The sequence below is a fragment of the Perna viridis genome, chromosome 1, assembly GCF_037379345.1.
Source record: "Perna viridis isolate PV_CMFRI_1.1 ecotype Kerala chromosome 1, ASM3737934v1, whole genome shotgun sequence".
NCBI classification, from domain to species: Eukaryota; Metazoa; Mollusca; class Bivalvia; order Mytilida; family Mytilidae; genus Perna; species Perna viridis.
Genome location: NC_142445.1, coordinates 71,740,069 through 71,760,809, shown reverse-complemented (window position 1 = coordinate 71,760,809; position 20,741 = coordinate 71,740,069). Strand labels below are relative to the sequence as shown.

General features: G+C 34.0%; 1 protein-coding gene across 6 annotated transcripts; it reads left to right on the top strand.

The window, feature by feature from the left end:
• The first annotated feature begins 1,351 nt into the window (after positions 1-1,351).
• Positions 1,352-20,700, top strand: LOC148630253 (prostaglandin E2 receptor EP4 subtype-like). 6 transcript variants are annotated; one of them, XM_088564271.1, is made up of 5 exons: positions 1,397-1,437; positions 4,323-4,451; positions 14,988-15,054; positions 17,658-18,565; positions 19,773-20,700. In XM_088564271.1, exons 4-5 carry the CDS (start codon positions 17,783-17,785, stop codon positions 20,121-20,123), a joined length of 1,134 nt encoding a protein of 377 aa, XP_088420397.1. In that variant the 5' UTR covers positions 1,397-1,437; positions 4,323-4,451; positions 14,988-15,054; positions 17,658-17,782; the 3' UTR covers positions 20,124-20,700. The 6 variants fall into 6 exon arrangements, with proteins under 6 accessions (XP_088420421.1, XP_088420397.1, XP_088420409.1 ...); XM_088564283.1 differs by having other exon boundaries at positions 4,323-4,484; XM_088564295.1 differs by lacking the exon at positions 4,323-4,451 and having other exon boundaries at positions 1,352-1,437.
• The last annotated feature ends 41 nt before the right edge of the window (positions 20,701-20,741 follow it).

Sequence of the window (20,741 nt, the reverse complement as noted above, 5' to 3'; positions counted from 1 at the left end):
GGGATCACTTTATGGCTAAGTTCTATATGTGAAAAAAAACACATTAACACACAAAAAATCAAAACTGTATAATGATCTACACATTAATAAAATTCGTGGGAAAAGCTAAATATGCATTAAAAACCTAATTTGAGAAGGTATCAGCAAACTTGGTATATTAATATAGATCATATAGAAAAGAACAGTTGGGGTGAATAAATGCATCAAGAGAACTGGAGTGTTACAGTCTTCACTAAGAAATATGTCATACTGAGCTGTATTTAAAGGTTTGTACAGATAACTCCTGTTATTTTAAGTCACCAGTTAATAAAGGGATCATAAAATGGTTATTTTCATATTAATCCTGTATTATGTCCTCGTACAGTCGTATTGGGTTTCGACCACTTGTATTGGTCAAATGAGACAATGAAGCAAATGTAAATACATTAGCACTATTGTAGTGCACGTTACAAAATATTTTGTAGCGTCTCCCCGTGGTCGTGCTGGTGAATAATGACGAGTGGTGCATTTGGTTGCAATATTTACATCTTTTGTCACCACAGGAGCGACTCTCGCCTTGAGTCAAGTTGGGCTTAGATATTTCAGCCCTCCCGTTACAGTATGTTGTTATATCTATATATAATTTACCGTATTGTTATAACAGTTAATAACCTTTTTGATATGGTAGATTTATTCTTTATTCTCTCTGTATCACATGTTATTAACTGATGACTTAAAATACAATGTAAATTGCCCCTTTAATACAACAGGAGGTTTTAGCAACCATAATTTATACAGGGCAATTGCCCTGTATTAATTCTGGCCCTGTATAAAGTTAAACTTGTCCGCCATTTTGTTTGAAACAGCAAACTTGGTATATTAATATAGATCTACATAGAAAAGAACAGTTGGGGTGAATAAATGCATCAAGAGATCTGGAGTGTTACAGTCTTCACTAGGAAATATGTCATACTGAGCTGTATTTAAAGGTTTGTACAGATAACTCCTGTTATTTTAAGTCATCAGTTAATAAAGGGATCATAAAATGGTTATTTACATATTAATCCTGTATTATGTCCTCGTACAGTCGTATTGGGTTTCGACCACTTGTATTGGCCCGAGGCGAAGCCGAGGGCCAATACAAGTGATCTCAACCCAATACGACTGTACTTGGACATAATACAGGATTAATATGAAAATAACCATTTAATAACCCTATATTATGACAATGATTGGTAATTATGTTAATTATAAGTAAGAATTTTCAGATTGTCCGTTCTCCTGGGAAGTCTATCGTCGTTGGTGCTATAACAATAGAAATTGCCTCAATTATTTTCATTATAACACCTTGCCTCCAGTTGGATGTCACTGACGGGACTATCGTCACTATATGACTTGAATAAAGTGAGGGTATGTTGCGTGTGTTTTAAATTCTTAAAAAGCATCATACAAAGGACGGTAAGTGTGTTCAGATTACATTGGTATAAGTATTTTATTATTTCTTGTATTATTTACTGTATTTAATATGCATATGAACAATAACTTTTTGTGCCCCCCGCAACGATAAGTTGGGGGGCATATTGTTTTACCCCTGTCCGTCCGTAATTCCGTCCGTCTGTAATTCCGTCCGTAATTCTGTCCGTTTTCCGCACTTTTTTTTAAAATCCTTGAAGATATTGAACTGATTTTTTGCATGTGAGTCTTTCATGATTAGTTACAGATCGAGTTAAAGTTTCGTTTCGCTCCGCTGAGTTTTACCAAAATTATGGGCCCTGGACTTAAAAAATTCCATGGAAATAACAGTTTTCCGCACTTTTTTGTAAACCCTTAAAGGTATTTGACTGGTTTTTGGTATGTGAGTCTGTCATGATTAGTTACAGATTGAGTTTAAGTTTCGTTTAGCTATGCTGAGTTTTACTCAAAACCACATGCGGGGGCATCATTTGTGTCTCACAGACACAATTACACATCTGACAAAGTGGTTTTTACAATTATGAGTTATGATATAGCTGTATAAATACGGGGGCATCATTTTATCTGATTTTTTTAATTGTGAAGAAGCTGTATGTAAAGAGAAGACCTGGGTCATACCAAAGCTAAGAGCATATAGCTTGTCCGTCCGCCTGTCCTTCTTTCTAAGATTGTATTAAGCCTTTTTATTGTTAACAACCCGTCTATAAATGTTTTTAATGAATTGCTACTAAATCTGTTTGGACTATAAATGGATAATATCCCTGGTAATGAAAGTTGTATCAACTCAATGTTTCAGTATCAAGTTTATAAATGGGCACTACTGCGTTGTCTATTGCTGTAGACAGAACTTTCATCTGTCGGTCTTTATCCCTGAATTGCATTCTTTTATTAATAATTTCCGTCGGGATCTTAGATTCCTTTGTTACTCTTCCGTTGTTAACTTAAAACATCGCGAGTTTCAAAATGTTTTTCTGTTACATGCAACTGTATTCACAGCTATTCAGGACATGATACTTCGATAAAAAAATATTGTATTATGAGCTATCATTTTTGTCCTAGCGTGCTTTAATCAATTTACTCTATATCAGCAATTACGAATAGTTAATGAATTATTAACCATTATTTAGTGTCCCCTTTAAGTACACCAGACTGTGATTTTGGTACAGTGACTTTAGCCGTATAACATGTCAATTTTCATTAGTTGATCACGTTAAGAGATTAGGTACATTGTTCTTAAGGGAAATGTACGATTGAAATGACATGGAAAAACTCATTACAAAACATACTATCATTGTATGTTTTCATCATTATTTCTTTGGACGTCGGGAAATAAATTGAAATCAAGGATTTTTAAGTAATTGCATAATAAAATGGATATTGGTATGATTTTGGTTATTTGCTACATACCAGCTTCTTAAACAAAACGTTTATTCTGTCTATCTAGAGTAAACATCCTATCTTCAGGGTTAACTCCTGACATGTTTTTATATCGACAGAGTATACTTGTACTAAAACATCCTATGGAGTTAGTAACATGTGATGTGGTTGATTCTGTATTGTGCTAACCACTGAATAGCTAAATGGTTTTGGCATCATTCAGATCCCACTCCGCAATATGTAAAACATATATAAAAGTATTTCCTTTTGGTCTCATCCATCTATGCTCACAGTTTGGGGTTATACCTTTTTATAGGTTACTATAGTATATTCTTCCCCCAGTACAATGTACCATATTTAAAGATTTATTATAACTCAATGCCTTCGTCTTTAGGCGTTACAGACAGTAAGTTTGTTTCTGCTGTACCGTCTGTTCGTCTATCCTATAGTTTTCGTCCCAGAAAGCTCGACAGTCCTTCATGATTTGTTATGTTGTATGTAGATTCAGAAAAGCGGATTATACCGTGTTTAAGTTGTTGTTTGGTTTAGTTACGCACCAACTTCTTGTTTGCCTGAAATTTTTTTTATTCCTTGTCTGGTCACAGTTTGGAAATTTTCGTCGTATAAAATACTACAATCTTTCGGAATTCTTCATGGGAGCGTGTTGAAATTTGGTTTACCGTTTCAGTCTAATTTGCTGTGCAGTGTGTAAGCTTGTAAGCTCAGTCTTCCATACACTATTTGTTGGCTTTAACGTTGCTTTCTATGATTTAAATTTCCCTTGCATAAAACCTGTAGGTTATAAGGTCTAAATGTTTTTTGGGAGAGGTGGGTAGGGTCGGGCAATTTAGCCTTCTGTGGCGGAGCCAAATTGTTCCTACTCCGATAGAATACCACAGCAGGGTATTTTAACGTGCGAGGAACGTGGCATCTTTACCAACACAGTGCACCGCTATGGTTTGCGGTCAGGTTTTCCGTATTAAGGTCTGACTACCCCAGCATGTAATATTTACTATTATTTAGTTGTGTATATTTAGGATTGGACATTTTTTGTCGACTTTCTTCATGCTTATTCGATGTAATTTAAGTAGTTTATTGATTCACTTTTCGATTCATTAACTTTATATAATAGTACAACAATATGACAATATTATTAGATCAAATGATGTTAGTTCACAAGTGGGTCATGATACTTAGTACTGTAATGCAGTAAAAAGACAAAAATACAGGGCTAAATTGTCTATATAATTGTTATATCATATCAACTGTCTTCTCATTATTTTACACATTTAGAAAAAATAAGTATATACCGCAAAGAAAATCATGAAATCGAGTTAACTATTGTTGTTTCAAGTAGTCATTGTTCACAAAGTCAATAAACAGTTAAATAAGTCATAACAATCTGATATTGCCTTAATGACCACACTATAAAGTTAACACAATAAAGTCAACCGATAACGTAAGATTATACTGTAGTTAATTGTTTATCATAGGAAGTTTATATTTGGCCATGTACAGTCCGTAGTATCACAACACAGAATTAATCATAGCAGGCCAGCATACTAGCTCTGCTGACTTGGTCAGATCAGTTCAGTATCACAGGGCAATTTTAGCCAGAGCAGGTCAGTACCACTGGGCAGATTTGGTCAGAACAGGTTAGTATCACCAGGCAGACTTGGTAGGAACACGTCAGTATCACAAGGCAGAATTTATCAGAGCAGGTCAGTATGACTCGCTGCGAAGACTAGTATAAATGATAAAATTAACAATAGCAGCGCAGTTCTACTGGGCAGATTTTGTTAGAGCAGATCAGTATTACTGGGCAGACTAAGTCAAAACATGTCAATATTACTGGGCAGACTTGGTCAGAGCAGTATCACTGGGTAGTCTAGGTCAGAGCAGATCAGTATAATTAGGCAAACTTGGTCAGCGAAGTATCACTGGGAAGACTTAGTCAGAACACGCCAGTTTCACTGGCAAACTTGGTCAGAGCAGGACAGCTTGTTCAGTGCAGAACTGAGTATGTTTGTTTTCACGAGGTATTTTAAACTTTGTCAGATTACTTGAATATCGCAGGGCTGCCTGCAGAATGTCAGAACGGACCAATTGTCTTTAAAAACAGAATTGGCTTGTTTAATTTTGTATATCATCAGTAGTGGATTCTTACAAAAGAGGAAGGGCCCAAATGTCCTGGGAAAAAAATGTGAAAATATGCATTATGTTCACTTGCGCATGTTGAGAATACAATGCCGAGCAACACATTTTCGAACTAATCCCTGGACCCGCTTATGATTACTGGAGTCCAAACTTCGAATCTAAAATTAAATTTTATCAACATTCACATTGTAAAGCTTTTGCAAATGAAATAAAACAACGGGGAAAACTGGCATTTCTTTTTTTCCACAGAGTACATACATATACTAGTATTATACATGTATCTTTTGTATTTCTTCCAATTATCCATTGTAAAACCACAGAGCATGTAACGTTTCCCCCATACTTCTGGAATAGTTGATTTGATTAACGAAGGCAAATGCATTTATGTGTGGAGAAAAAAACAAGATACCATAAAATCTCAATTTATCCGTAATGACGTTTAAGCATTTTAAAGTAATCATTAAAAGATTGTTATAATCAAAACATTTGTCAAAGAAAAGCTAATGAGGACGAAGGTTCCCCAATAGGGTTGTAATCTAAGTAGGCGTTTATACCCTACAGCTATTTACAGGGTTATCACTTATAATCACAGTTGGATCACATCTGAATGAAGCAGAGCAAAGTTAAAATAAGATCGCCAAATCTAAAAATATGAAAAATCAGAATTCTTGGACTATGAGTTCTGTTACTTTTGTGTTTTTTGTTTTGTTTTTTGTTTTTGTTTTTTGTTTTGTTTTGTTTTGTTTTTTTTTTTTTATAGTTCTGGTATTTGGGTTTTCCCAGAAACATGTTGTTATCCGTTCAATGGTCTTGGTATATGGACATCTCCCGATATATGTTCTATGGTTTTGGTAAATGGGCTTCCCCCGATACATGTTATCTGTTGTATGGTTTTTGTGTATGGATATCTCCCGATACATGTTCTATGGTTTTGGTAAATGGATTTCCTTTGATACATGTATTTCTCTGTTTCATGGTTTTGGTATATTGGCTTCCTCCGATACATGTACTTATCTGTATATGGTTTTGGTTTATGGGCTTCCCTCATACATGTGTTTATATGTTCTATGGTTTTTTGTGTATGGATATCTCCCGATACATGTTCTATGGTTTTGGTAAATGGATTTCCTTTGATACATGTATTTCTCTGTTTCATGGTTTTGGTATATAGGCTTCCTCCGATACATGTACTTATCTGTTTTATGGATTTGGTAAATGGGTTTCTTTGATAAATGTTTATATCTGGGTTTTTTTTTGGTTTTGGTCAATGGGCTTCCGCTATGTATTCTGTTACATGTTGTTTTATGTTTTGGGCTCCCCCTTGATACATGTTGTTATCGATTTTCGTGTTTCCTCCTGCATATTATAAAGTGCAACTCATTAGTTGATTCGACTTGCAAATTTTACTTAGAACTTACGTCGTATTTTGCATCATCAGAGATTCGGTATCCGTCAGATTATAGCACTATACTTCTAATACAATTTTGAAATACAAAAAAAATCCCATGGGAGTTAAAACGTTTTATATGGTTTAAATCATCACATTTGTGGAGCGTATAAATTTGTTTTACATTCAGGAAATGACTTAATTATTCTGCAATTAGAGATATGTAATTTAGAGAAATAAAATTTCCTAGAAATCTAGTTAGAATAGCACGCTCGTGTAAACTAAAAGCCTCCAGAGCGAAATCCATTACGATTTGAACTCCCTCATAGAGATGTGGCATAAATCCAATTACTATGTTTAAATTTATAAATAAAATGTCAGGAAGTTATGTACTTCTGTATGTCTCATGAAAAATACAATAGACAAACAGTTTGGCTAAATTACGTGTAATGGTCACACTACACCACCCAGGACTTTAAAAACAAGATTTGCCTTTGGTTTTAGTATGGTATAAAATACACTTTACAATTCAGTAGTTTTGAGTTACACGTATAAGCTTTCTTATTGGTCAAAGGAGATCTGAATATTCCCACATTTGTTTTTGGCTGGTTAGTTTATGATTACGATGTCTGATTCTGATGTAATCGGAGCAGCGACTTTTAATGGAAATTAAGGTTTGTTTTAATTTTTTATATTTTGAGATATTTTCACTTTTAAATTCCTGGATATATTGAAACTGTATCATCAACTTCAAACGTCTTGGCTGAATACCGTAAGCTTTGTTTCATTCGATCTGTTTCCAGATGTTTTTATCAACAATTAACGCATTTACTCAAGAAAACGACTTTCTTTCAGTCACTAATATATATTTTGTCAACATGAATATTTTGTCCATAGTGAGTTTTTATATAACAGGAGTAACAATTTATTGACCAAACAATGGCTACACTATTGTGTCAGTTGTCCCGATGATTGGTTGGTTTATACAAAGAACGATGTCATTATTTAACCCTCTAAGAGAGTGAATAATTTATGTCCTATAAGTATATCGTGTTTCACAAACGACCTTCTTTATAGATCGCTATCTTATTTTTGTAACCTTGTAAAACAACACGGGTTTCGTATTTTCTTGTGTGAAGATGTCTTTAAATGTGATAGGTAAGCCCTTGATTCAAAAACAAAACAAAACAAGAGCATAACAGCAAGTAAGACGTTTGGTTTAAACATTTCATTAGAAATATCTCCCCGTTGATTTTTCTGAAATGTTTATCAACAGAATTAAGTAGTAAGTCATGTATATTTCAAGAAATGTGACATTTTAGCTTTCTCATTACGAAAGTGACACTTATACGAATTATATGTAATGTATATTACATTGTTCTGTTTTTGTTCATGCCATAACCATTTACTGTAAATGTGTTTGTGCAAATAAAATTGTCTATGTCTATTGTAACATTTTGTTTGAACCCTCTACATTGTAGCTTTCTCACTAAGAATGTGACATTTTGTCTTAACCATCTACATTATAGCTTTCTCCTTCAAATGAGAACGAGCGTCTGATATGTAAGAACAATAATGTCCGAGAGTAAATTGTTTACAATAATGTCCGAGAGTAGATTGTTTACAATAATGTCCGAGAGTAGATTGTTTACAATAATGTCCGAGAGTAGATTGTTTTAGAACAATAATGTCCGAGAACAGATTATTTACAATAATATCCGAGAGTGGATTGTTTTTATAAAGAGCAGTGGAAAATTGTGCACAGACGGAACACATCCCCACTGACTGACACATGTAATGTCCACATGTACTGCTTACACATGTCACACAGATTGGTTTTGTTGAGGACATTTGACATTTGCTTTCTTATTTTCGAATATGAATGTAAAGAGACGCACTATAATTACAGTCAACGGCAGATTTGAATTCAACCTAATCCATTTTTAATGGATTTTAATGGACCACTACAGGTCCGTAGTAACTAAATTCAATGTGTATTATAGATAGTGATCTCGTGCTTCTGTTAGAATTAAATCAAGGTCCTTAGGAAAGAATTTTTTGCGTTCGAACTGTGATCAACTTAAGCTATATGCCATATGATAAACAATTTCTATTTCATTTTTTTAAATTCGAACATGTGTTAACGGATTCAGACTTTCTGAACAAAATTGCGAGGAATAACTATTGTCATTTCCGTGGCAAATCTTAGAAACACGCTCCAATGTTACGCTGTTCCAAGGTAAAAAATACTTATCTTGAACATGGTAGCTGCAAAAAAATAGTTACATTGGCATACTTTAGTAGAACTCATCGATACAAGATTTGGCTTCAATATTTTATATTGCTTTGAGTACTTCTTGTATAAACTTTAATTTCCAGATCCAGTGCTGTTGTTGATAGGAAACTCCTGGAAAAAAAAACCGCACTTTTAAAATTTTAAATGGTTTTGTATTTTTGAACCACTGGATCGATGCCACTGCTAGTGGATCATAGGTACCTGGGGGTATTCGCCAGCGCAGTAGTCAGACTTTTATAACACATTATTTACCGAAATTTTCAGCAGCAAATACGGAATCCGTAAAACACTGAGGATTGAACATAGATACTCCTTTGTCATGTTATGTTCTTTGTGGTGTTTATCTGTTTTCGATGTCTGATCATTGTCCCTAGATTACATCCTTTTCATTTTCTGCTAGAATCTTGGTTTCCTTGATTACACTTCACTAGAACTTATCGATGTTTTGGCTTCGATATTTTGTTTTTGTCTTGAGTATTTCTTGCATAAACTTTATTTTTGGATCTTGAACTTCCTATGTATAAGTTTGTTATACTGCTGATCAAGTTACTCCTTGGAAAACTAGCTCGGACGTCGCCCAGTATAAAAAGGTCCGAACCTAACAACAGACCGGACAAACTGTTGTCTTGTAAGACTGTGGTGTCTCCAGATGGGAATTCTAGCACGCTCACATCTGGTATGGATAGTTCCCCGATAATTCCAACAAAATGTACCCAATCACATGTTCAGTCTGCTGACCATCTATTCCAGTACAAAATTTCAAAGTTATCAAACCATTTTCCATCACGTTAAATGATATATTTGACTATAACGATGACGAACCACATTGTACTATATCAAAATGTGATATCAAAAATTGCAAAACATGCAACATTCAAATAAACTCTTCCTTCACTAGTGCCGTTACGAACAAAACCTTTCACACAAGAAGTCACGATGACAAGTTGCAAATCGACTAAGTTGATATATGGATTAGAATGCAACTTATGTGGTCTTGTATATGTCGATGAAACACAAGAACGATTAAACAAATGAATGTGCGGTCATCGTTCTTGAATATATACCATCAAATTCCCGACAGTTTATCAACATTTTAATCAGCAAGATCATTCAATCCTTTCTATGAAAGTTCGTATCCTTGAAAAAAATTACCATCCAACGAGCAGTCCCGTCTTAAGGAAAAACTGTCGTAGGGAAAGAAAGGAGTACTGGAAACGCAGATCAGGTACTACAATACCTTACGGGTGCAATGACAAGATAAAAAATATAGGAAACCTTTCAAGCCAATACAACAGTAACATAAATGTGATGAATTTATTTGACAAAAATTCAAGACGGATAAGGAGTCATGGCCATCGCCACTATATGTCACCTGAGATGCATGATGTCTTCATAGATGGTCTTCTTCCGTTCATACGAAAACCTCTCGGACTTCGTTACATTCGAACTAAACTCTATTCTATACCTCTCACTCTACTACACTCCCTTTACAAAACAAGTAGTCGTGACACTCTTGTTTCTGAACCTACCTCATCATTATACAGACTTGTGGCCATCATTTTGAATATTGGTTTCCACAGACTCTTTAAACCAGTTTGTGTAAAAGGTCAAAATGAAGAGAAAACGATCATTTCTTCCACTATCGTTTGTGAACAAAGATATAGATGCAATTAAGTTGGCTAACATCCTCCATCACAAAAAAAAGTTGTAACCAACAAAATTCTCCCATATTTCAAGGACAAATCAATACCGATTATTTCATACTCCTATACTTCACCTATTGCATCCAAAACTTTTAATTATAAAAATTTATTGCAGAACCTGGAGATTGAGAACTTCAAGGCTAAACCACCTCACTGTTCTTGCAAAAAACCCTCCATTCAAATATGGTCCTTCCGGTCACGTCGTTACGGGAGATTTAAGCATCATCGAAAACGAATCTCTGCGTAAGGTCCTTTCTGAAGGTCCCAAGTACCGTGAACCATGCTCCCTAAATCGAAATTATAACTTTAAAGTTCTTGTGGATGCCGTGGATGACTACGCAAGAAAATGGATAAACGGGAACAAGAAGACATTGATTCCCTGTCAGAGTGTGTAAAGGCCGTGATGTCTTTAATTTTGAAACGAATGAAGGTTTTAAGAAGATCAATGAATGGGTGTCAAAGCTACGTTGTAGCAAAAACATTGTCTTCTACACATGACAAGTATGTTGTCGCACCAGCAGATAAAGCCCAATACAACGTTGTTTTTGTCTGCAAAATATATTACATCCAATGTTTATTATCAGAGGTAGACGTAGAAAATAATAGCAGTGATAAGACCTACACTGTCATTACTCTCTCCAAAGAAGAGATAGTGGAAAATCATAAATCTGTGCTATCCTCTTTTGGTCTCTTTACCAAAGACAATTATTGTGATTTACCGTCTATGTACTGGATTCCGTAACTCCACAAGAATCCATACAAACAACGTTACATAGCTGGATCTGCAAAATGTACCACCAAACCTTTTCCAAAACTTCTAACTTTTATAGTCACAGCTGTCAAAGAAATTCTCCAGTTTTACCACAACACATGTTACACCCGTAGTGGTACTAATTCAATGTGGATCCTGAAAAATTCGAAAGATCTTTTGGAGATCCTCAATTCAAGATTTTTTTATCTGAATATAATAGCATTAAAACCTATGATTTTTCAACACTGTATACTTCTATTCTCCATACTCAGTTAAAATCCCGACTCAAAAACATTATACATCGTTGTTTCTCAAAGATGGTACACCTAAATACAAATATATAGTTCTTGGTAGAGATTCCTTGTTCTTTGTAAAAATAATTCCAAATCATCTTCAATATACACAGAAGATGTTTTCAAAATGCTGGAATTTTTTATCGACAACATATTTGTCCGGTATGATGGACGCGTTTTTCAACAAACAGTCGACATTCAAACGAGAACAAATGGTGCTCCTCTACCTGCTGACATATTCCTTCACTCTTATGAAGTTGACTTGAGCTGATCTGATTCGAATGAAAGAACATCGTTTACATCGTTTAGCTAGATCCTTTAATCTCAGTTTCCGCTATATATAGATGACGTATTATCATTAAACAATCCTAGTTGCTGGGATTTGATACATCGCATCTACACCAAAGAAATTGAAATAAAGGATACTATAGACACTTTCATCTTTCATCTATGGCAACATCCCTTCAGCACGTATGGATTTTTCATATCACAACTCATAAGTTATGCCAGATCTTGCCGTAACTACGGAGACTTTTTGTATCGTACTAGACTTATTACAAATACTTGAAATAGGCTTCTGGAACAGGGTTATGTTGCTACAAAATTGAAGTCATCACTACAGACGTTTTATAGTCATCATGAACTCGTGGATCGTTAATGTATCCATCTGCATCATGAAAAACTGATTTGTTCAACGTGTCAATTTTCTTTTCCTCTTTCGTCTACCCCGAACTTGACTTTTTATGAGCAACTCGGCGGGTGTTTCTAAAAAAGCAGAGGACGCTTACCCTACTGGTGCACCTGGTCCATGCTCTCATTTTTAGTCGAGTCCGAGTTGCTCATTTACTCTTGTTACTTTGTATGTATTATTTTAGTTACTTTATGTTCTTTGTTGTGTTTGTCTGTTTTCCATGTCTGGTCTTTGTCTCTGGTTTACATTCTTTTGATTTCCACTAAAATCTTGGTTCCCTTGATTACTTTAACAAAATAACAATTTTTTTTATATTTATGTGTTTGATATTTTTGTAGTTGATAAAATTTTGAAATGTCCCAAATACAATATATACTAAAGCAACAACAAAATGAATTTAAAAAAAATGGAAAGATAACACATATATAACAAAGCAATGAAGAAGGACGAAAAAATCAGATATCATGTATAGCAAACGAACAACAGCTTCGTATTTCGTACAAAACATAGAAAGGCCGATATTTTACTGGAATGGCGTTTTTGTTTTTATCCAATCAATGGTGTTATCAACATTGAACTTTTAGGACAAGCTAACTATTTAAATCTGCCTTTAAGTGCACGAAAAAATATTTGTTAAAAATTCTATTGAGACTTAAAACAAGCTACACACATCCTGATGTCATTTGTAATGTACCAACACAAGGAAATTAAATACTATGTCAACTAAGATCGAAATCAATTTCCGAACTACCGGAAATAAATTATTGTTATTTACTTATCGTGATATGCCTCATTTTGTGCCAGTTTTTATTTTAAACCAATAATTACGGGAATGAAACAAGAAGCAATTGTATTTCATATCAGCATTGTTGCCATTCAGTAACCTACGATGTCAGTGCTGTTGGAGTAGGGCCAACATATCAGGGAAAATGTTCCATCTACTTAAGAATAGAGATGTAAATAATTTTATTGTATTCACGTAATTGTTTGCTGCTAAATACGGACATTTTCCCATTAATTTTCGAATTTAACTTGAAATCAATCCAATTAAGGATCGATTTCAAATTTTGCATCAAGTTGTTGTAGGACCAAGCCAAAACATCATATAAACCAACAAGTTGAAGCTGTTTAAAAAAGTTAAATCCATCACATGAAGAAGTTGAATATTAAGAAAGATTGTCCTAAGTTATGAAAAAAAAAATCAAAACAATAAAAAAAGCAACAAATGGGAAATTGATATGCAACAAAGTCTAAGCACTTAAAACAGTTCAAGATGCTGGAGTAATTACAAATGCGACGACAATTTAGGAAATTCAAAAGAAACAACAGAGATTGGAAGTTGATGCGCAATCGATCCGTAAGGTTACACACGGTATTTAGCTGAAACAACACGTTTTTAAATGGTTTTATGAAGAATTACCCATAAACTCTAAAATCAGCAGACGCGTTACGACAAAGATAGTTAGCTGAGCTTTAAACTTAATACACTCGGTACAGCCCATCAACGTGAAGCTGCATATCAAATTTCAAATAGATAGTTCCCATGATGTGTTACAACATCAAACAATCTATAAAAACAACTTTACGACATACAGAATGGTTGACACCTAACTATATGCGGTGAAGCCCTTCAAGTCGAAGCTGTAATCCAATTTTCAATTAGCTCTCTTGAGGAGTGGCAGAGTTTTTATAGTAAATATTTTCAAAAAACTTAACAAACGATGAAAACATTACGAAAGAACAGGAATTTAAATCACGACTGAGTCTGAAAGTTTCTGATGCTTAAGAAGCAAACCAAATTTTCTTCACACTTAAAGCTGTGTACCAAATATTCCTAGTGTTTTTTTTTCATTAAGGGTCACCAAGTTATACGAGGACTGAAACAGACTCCCTACGCATAAAAGTGGAGGATTAAAAAAAAGGGGGTCTACAGGGATATTCAATGATACCCCGCCACGTTGCATAAACTTTTAGGGGTATAAATAAATAGCCAAACTTTTTGTGTAAATATTTCGACCAAAGTAAAACTCGAACATGATCTTTATATGTTACTTATATACAAAAGTTTAAGAAAGATCCTTTAATACCTTCCAAAGTTATCACCTGGAAGCCTTTGGGGGACGGACAGACGGACGGTCGGGTGTACAACTTCTCGAAGGGCACAAAATAATACCTCGCCACTTCGTGTTTCCGGATAACCCACTCTCTAATACACGAATTCCTGCTTGATGCCAATTTCAGTAAACATTTGTATTTTATATTTGTTTACCTAGTCGTTTTCTCATTTCGTTCATCAAACACCCTGTAGGATTCGTGGTGTTTATATATCATGATACAAATCCATCCAATAAAAAATCTCAACAAATTATCATCGTGAAGGAAGTAAATAAAATCTATTAATCAGATCGTTTTGTTACTTCACTTATCTATAATCCGTAACATCATTACTTTACGTTTACACGATAAACTGGCGATATTTATAACAGTAGGAATATGTGCTGTTACGGTAAGGTAGAGTTTGAAATATATCTAGTGACAATAGAAGGGAAAAAATCGTTTGTGATATATTTATATAATGGAAAATCAACTCTTGACTGTTGTGTTAAAATGAATTACGGTGTAAAAAAAGTATATTAAATTATAATCGGTTAATTGTTGAAATGATGTCATTAATAATGTGGTTAATACATTCGCGTTTAGCTATCATGACATGGTTCGCGGGGAACCAAATCAAGACATGTAATTATAGTAAATCCTACGTTAATCTTTAACGCCAACATTGTACAATTTGATTTAATGACAGGATAAATATGGACAATTATGAAATTCCTTAATGCCTAACTGAAAACAGTAACTAATCCTTCCTTTTTACTTCGACAGGTGCCTGGTTAAAGCCTGTTCTTCAATATCACGCAACAGACGGAGAGTGAAGATCAGGAGAAATCAGGTAAAAACATAGTACGAATTTCAGTTTTTTTTGTTTCTTGAAATATTGAATGAATGAATCGACACAGTGGGGGTAATGATAAATAACAGTTTGAAAAGGTACAAATTTCATTAAATGGGTCTTTCTTTAAAACAGACACCAATATAACAGAATTTCTTCAATTTTCTTGTGATATATGATTGTGCATTGTTTAGGCATTCACTGATGCCCTAATTCACAAAAATAAAGTTTGAAGTCCAAAGACATTCACTATATGCACAAGATAAGAATATCACGATGCAATGCATATATCAGGCATAGGGTATGCTTGCATTACATATTCCCAAGTCATGCATGTAACTTGTAATGGCATAGTTTTTGACATTAGATGTTATTGTAATGTTTAACTGAAAAGGCATGTAATTTCAACCTGATCAAAATACCCGATATGTAATGTGACAATGGAGATTAAGATAATCACAGATTTAATTTCAATTAGATTGATTGTTTATTTATGAAACATACATCAATATTTTCTTAGAGTGAAAAATGTATAAAATTAAGTACTCAAACAAAAAAAAACTCTTTCCATGAAATTCAAATTAAAGACAATGAACTTATGTGACATTTACTTCAGTCTTGAGAGGGTTTGTATCTACTTATATGTTTATATTGACTCCTGTCTTATCCAATTCATTATTGAATGAAATGTTTTAAGCAAGTAATATCCAAGAACCATAACAAAATCTAGAAGAATCTCAGAATTCAGATGTGTTTGAAAGTTTTCCTCAAAAAATATTTTACATACTGACTAAACAAACATTAAGGTGGTGAGGTAATACATCATACGAATTGACGGGACTATTAAGTTTTCGGTAATCTAACAGGCTGTTGTCATATTGTATTCTACTATCACTGTAACAAGCTAAAAAACAAAAACAAAAAACATGGAGATACAAATGAAGTTATTTCTCCATAAGTGGCTTTGTGATAAAAACTGAGTTCAGTTGATATGCTTCTTTTATACGTGAATTATAAATTTATTTCATGTCTAGTACATTAAAATAGTATTGTATTTCCTTAAATCACGATAATTATCATCGATAACTATCATCGATAACTATCATCGGACCAATGCCAAATGTTCAAGTAAATAACGAAGAATCGTGAAAATAGAATTAATTTATGATTATGCACTATGCATTTTATCTGTGGAATGGAAACATCGTTATTGGAGGTGAAAGTAGAAATAAAATGAGATCTATCTCCCCTGAAAAGAAAATTTTACTGCATATTTTTATTCACCATTGTAGAATAATAGGATAATTATGTAGAAAGAGTGAATAACCAAAATATTATCACGAGAGTCAAAGAACACCTGTTTTAACGAGTGTGTGGAACTTGTTCCGCGCACGGGTTAAGTAGTTGTCTTTGTCAGAATCCTGCAAATTCTTTAAAATGGGATATAAAAAAAGGCTACATATTTTTATTTTTCTTATCATAGGTCTATAGAATGAAATGTATACTTAATCATCCTAATCTGTCTGCTCTTAGGAGATAACCCACATTGAATATCCAACAGTTTCTACTGTATTTTAGTGTCATTTACAGAGTTATTTCCCTTAATTTTTTTATCCTACGGTACATTCTATATAATCTTTATCTCCTATGAACTAGGGTTATATGAAAAGCCACATGTTACTTTCGGTTTACTATAACATTTTTTTTAAAAAAACCTCAAGAATAAAAATATGTAGGGTTTCCAACCATGAGTCATATTTTGCACGATTCTTATCTGGATTACTACTTAAATCCTCAAGCGTTCTTGGCACGAGTGATCATATTTTGGTTATTCACGATAACCAATTGATTATCGTATTTATTATATAGATTTTCTACATAATTTATCGATATTTTAAACATGAATTTAAAATTCTGTGATTGGCGGGTTAATATCAAAGTTGTGAGCTTTTGGCGGGAGAAATTCCGAGAGTGAAATTACCGAATTTATTTCAAAGTGTGAATTATCTGAATTTATTACACTTGGAACATTCGATCAAACACTGCTGTCTATATAATAAGAAAGATAATTAGAAGTCGATACTCTGAAACTTTCTTAGGAACAATTCTAAAATGAAATTCTATCACCTTTGGACGCATAGTTATCAATGGTGAAGATTGTCTGCTATTTTGCTATGAAAGTTGTAGGAATTAAATCATCCTCTGTATGATACTTTTATAGACTTTGATGTTAAAAGAAAACATCGGGTTAAAGGTGACAACACCAGGTTAAGTGTAGAGCTATGTTTTTAAACCGTCTGTAATGTACACCAACAAAAAACGTCATTTCGACCACTTAGATTATTAAAAAAGACAACTCCTGGGACAAAAGTGAACAAACACTTGACTTGATTTGATCCGATTATAGAAATTAAAATGACATTTCAGCATGAACTAACGCGAATTTCAGAAACTAACGTGTTATGAATTGTACTTAAGAGATTTTTTTCTACTACAACTTAAAATAATATACAAATGTCATTTTCGTAACTTGATTATAATTATAAATACCGGTAGTATATGCTAGAAATGTAAAATAAAATATATATTAATGTTCTTCACAGGAAATAGACATGTTAAAGGGACTGGTCTGACATGTAGGACACACTACGATCCAAGGCTCAACACGGGGATATTTGATTTGTGGAATTCATCGATAAACTGTGAGACTTAAAAAAAAACACGGAAGATGACGGGCAACTATACCATACTGGACACTATACCGTCTACAGATAATGGGACAATAGACAAAGAAATACGTCCTAAAGTCTCATCTTTGGTGCCCGCTTCTATGTTTGCAGCGGGAGTATTTGGTAACTCTTTAGCTCTGATAGTACTAAGTAGATCTCCTGCAGACCAGAAAAAGACGGTATTTTATCGTTTAGTGGCCGCTTTGGCCTTCATTGATTTGTTTGGAACATGTACTACTTCACCAGTGACTTTATTGATATATAGTAACAATCTTAAATGGATTGGAGGACAACCTTTGTGCGATTATTTCTCATTCATGTTGATATTTGCTGGAATGGCAACCGTGTTCATTATAGGGGCCATGGCATTCGATAGGTACATGGCTCTCAGACATCCATACATATACCATGCTAAAATCAAACCAAAACACGCAACCGTCATCATAGTGACTTTGTGGCTTGTATCGATATTTCTAGCCTTATTGCCTAAGTTTGGATTAGGCAGGAATGTCAGGCAGTACCCAGGGACATGGTGTTTCTTTGCTATTCATGGAAATACAATAGAAGATAAAGTATTTGCTATTCTATATTCTAGTGTGGGAATCATTATCATTTTTACAATAGCCATTTTAAACATCATATTAATCAGCACATTGTGTCGGATGAGGAAGAAAGCCCCTCCTAGTCACAATGCCAGAACTGTAATACAATGTGAAATACAGATGGTTATATTCCTGGTCGGCGTCATGTTCGTGTTCAGTGTCTGTTATGGTCCATTGATGGTACGTACAGACAGGCGGAAGAGAATCTTCCTACACGTCACGTGCTATATATGAAATGTTATGTAACTCCTTCTCTATTATGCATGCATGTATTCCCTGCATGTGATAATAAGCTGGTAATTCTTTTGGAACCTTCTATTGAATCTTGGTGCTATTACATTTTTTGAAAATTCTTTTTTATCTAAAGTATGTAATTGAATTAATTTTCGTGCTTGAATGTGTGCGGGATTTCAGTTTGTTCGATGAATGTGTGTGGTATATAAAAACGAAGGCAGAGAGTGTCACAAAATCAGAACATCACACTATAATCATTTTTTTAATCTTGAGCGAAACGTGTGTAAAACTAAATATAACCATTCACCCAATATTGCGAGCACTAGAGACCGCGTTGTTTGTAGTTCTAGTGTTATGGCAGACTTTTCATTTATCCTGTATCTACACAAATATAAAAGCGAACATAATGTAACACACCCAACTAAAATTCCTCAATCAAAATTAGACCTAACAATTATTGCTTGCATTCGCTGCATGTAGAAACTTAACACTGGATGTGAATGGATGGAACAATTGATAGGTCTGATTTAAACTACATTGAAAATTCCTTTACCGGTATAGAGGCAGACCGAAATTTTCTTCGCGACTTTCCATATTTCGCGGTATTGACATAAGGAACTGTAATGAGGAACCAATTCGAATCGTGTACGAAGACAAAATGTTTCATTGGAACTCTCTTTTTGCATCGTATTTTAAAAGAAACAAACGCGGAGGGCATAACGTCTCTTGAGATATACATCAATCTATTAAAGAGTTTCCAACCTTTTCCAGAGCTATTTGATTAAATGTACATAAATTTAGATAGTGCCAAAACACGAATCTTTGAATGAACTTATCAGATTGTAATACATTTCCAGCAGATAAAAAATTAATGAAATGACATTTGTTTGGGTTCTGCCATTGTTCTAATGTTTTAATAGTAAAGGCAATCATATACAATACAACCACTTTAATGGAGTCCATGAATATCTGTCTGATACAAATTGGCAACGTGTTCTATAAGATGATTTCATTGACTTTACGAACTTGTTAGTGGTTCTGTATGTAGCTTGTACTAAAGGGAAGTATACTGGTACATCTAAACCCACAACATTAGCAGAAAACATATATACACAACTACATGATATTATTAAACTTTTTTTTTCTATTTCAGTTCCGTATATTAATTATACAGATGGGCTTAGACAGAGAGAACACGTTCTATGACCTGACAGTAATACGTCTGGCATCATTTAATCAAATACTGGACCCATGGGTCTATCTTCTCTTCCGCAGGGAACTAGTCATCAGAATAATGAAAATCTTACAAAAGCAGTTCTGTCCGAAATCATTCCAGAAAACTCACAAATCCAAACGCTTAAAGTTTGAGAGGACGCTCACTACTGAGAAGATGGTGACTGTAGCTCATTCGAGCGAGAATGCAGCATCACCCGTCAGTCTGAACAGATACAATTACTCAAATAATAACACCCTATTAAAAGACAATAGTCCAACAGTGGAATAATTGTTGTTATAATAATGTTGTTTGCTAATGAATAAGTAAATTTTGATTAGTGTAGTAATTTTTTTCCACTTGTTATGTTGACCAAGTTTAGTAACACTGGTTCTGAGTAACTACCTAGAAAAATATGTGTTTATTACAAGTATTGAAAACCTTGACCTAAAGCTATCATTTAGATGATGGGTTGATTTTTTCATGTCTTCATTCCAGTAAATTTAGGTTACAAGCCAATATACATTTTTTTTCTTTCTTGTAACATCAGGCAGAGCAAAAACGTTCTTTAGTAAAGGATTTTTGCTGAAGTCTTTTATAAAGTATAACCATAAATACAGATCAGTTACTGAATCAGGCAGGTTCTATAGAATTAGTGATGTATAACAAAATGCAGAATCACATTGAAAATGCACAATATAAACAATCCTTGTTGAGTCTTTATAGTAAATATCCAATTCAGGCTGGTGAACAAAAGGTTTAATTTGAAGACCACAAAATTTTGCTGCCATCATATTTTTTATTTTCTATGTATGAGGTAAAAGTAGCCATGCTATTTGAGCACCTTATTGTTTGTATGAACAGCATTTCAGATGCATTTGATGCATTTGATGCATTTCATCCACAAGT

Coding starts and splice junctions, on each gene's coding strand:
- LOC148630253 (XM_088564295.1), top strand. CDS start 17,783: ATGACGGGCAACTATACCATACTGGACACTATACCGTCTACAGATAAT. Junction 18,566..19,772: donor TCTGTTATGGTCCATTGATG/GTACGTACAGAC, acceptor TTTCTATTTCAG/TTCCGTATATTAATTATACA.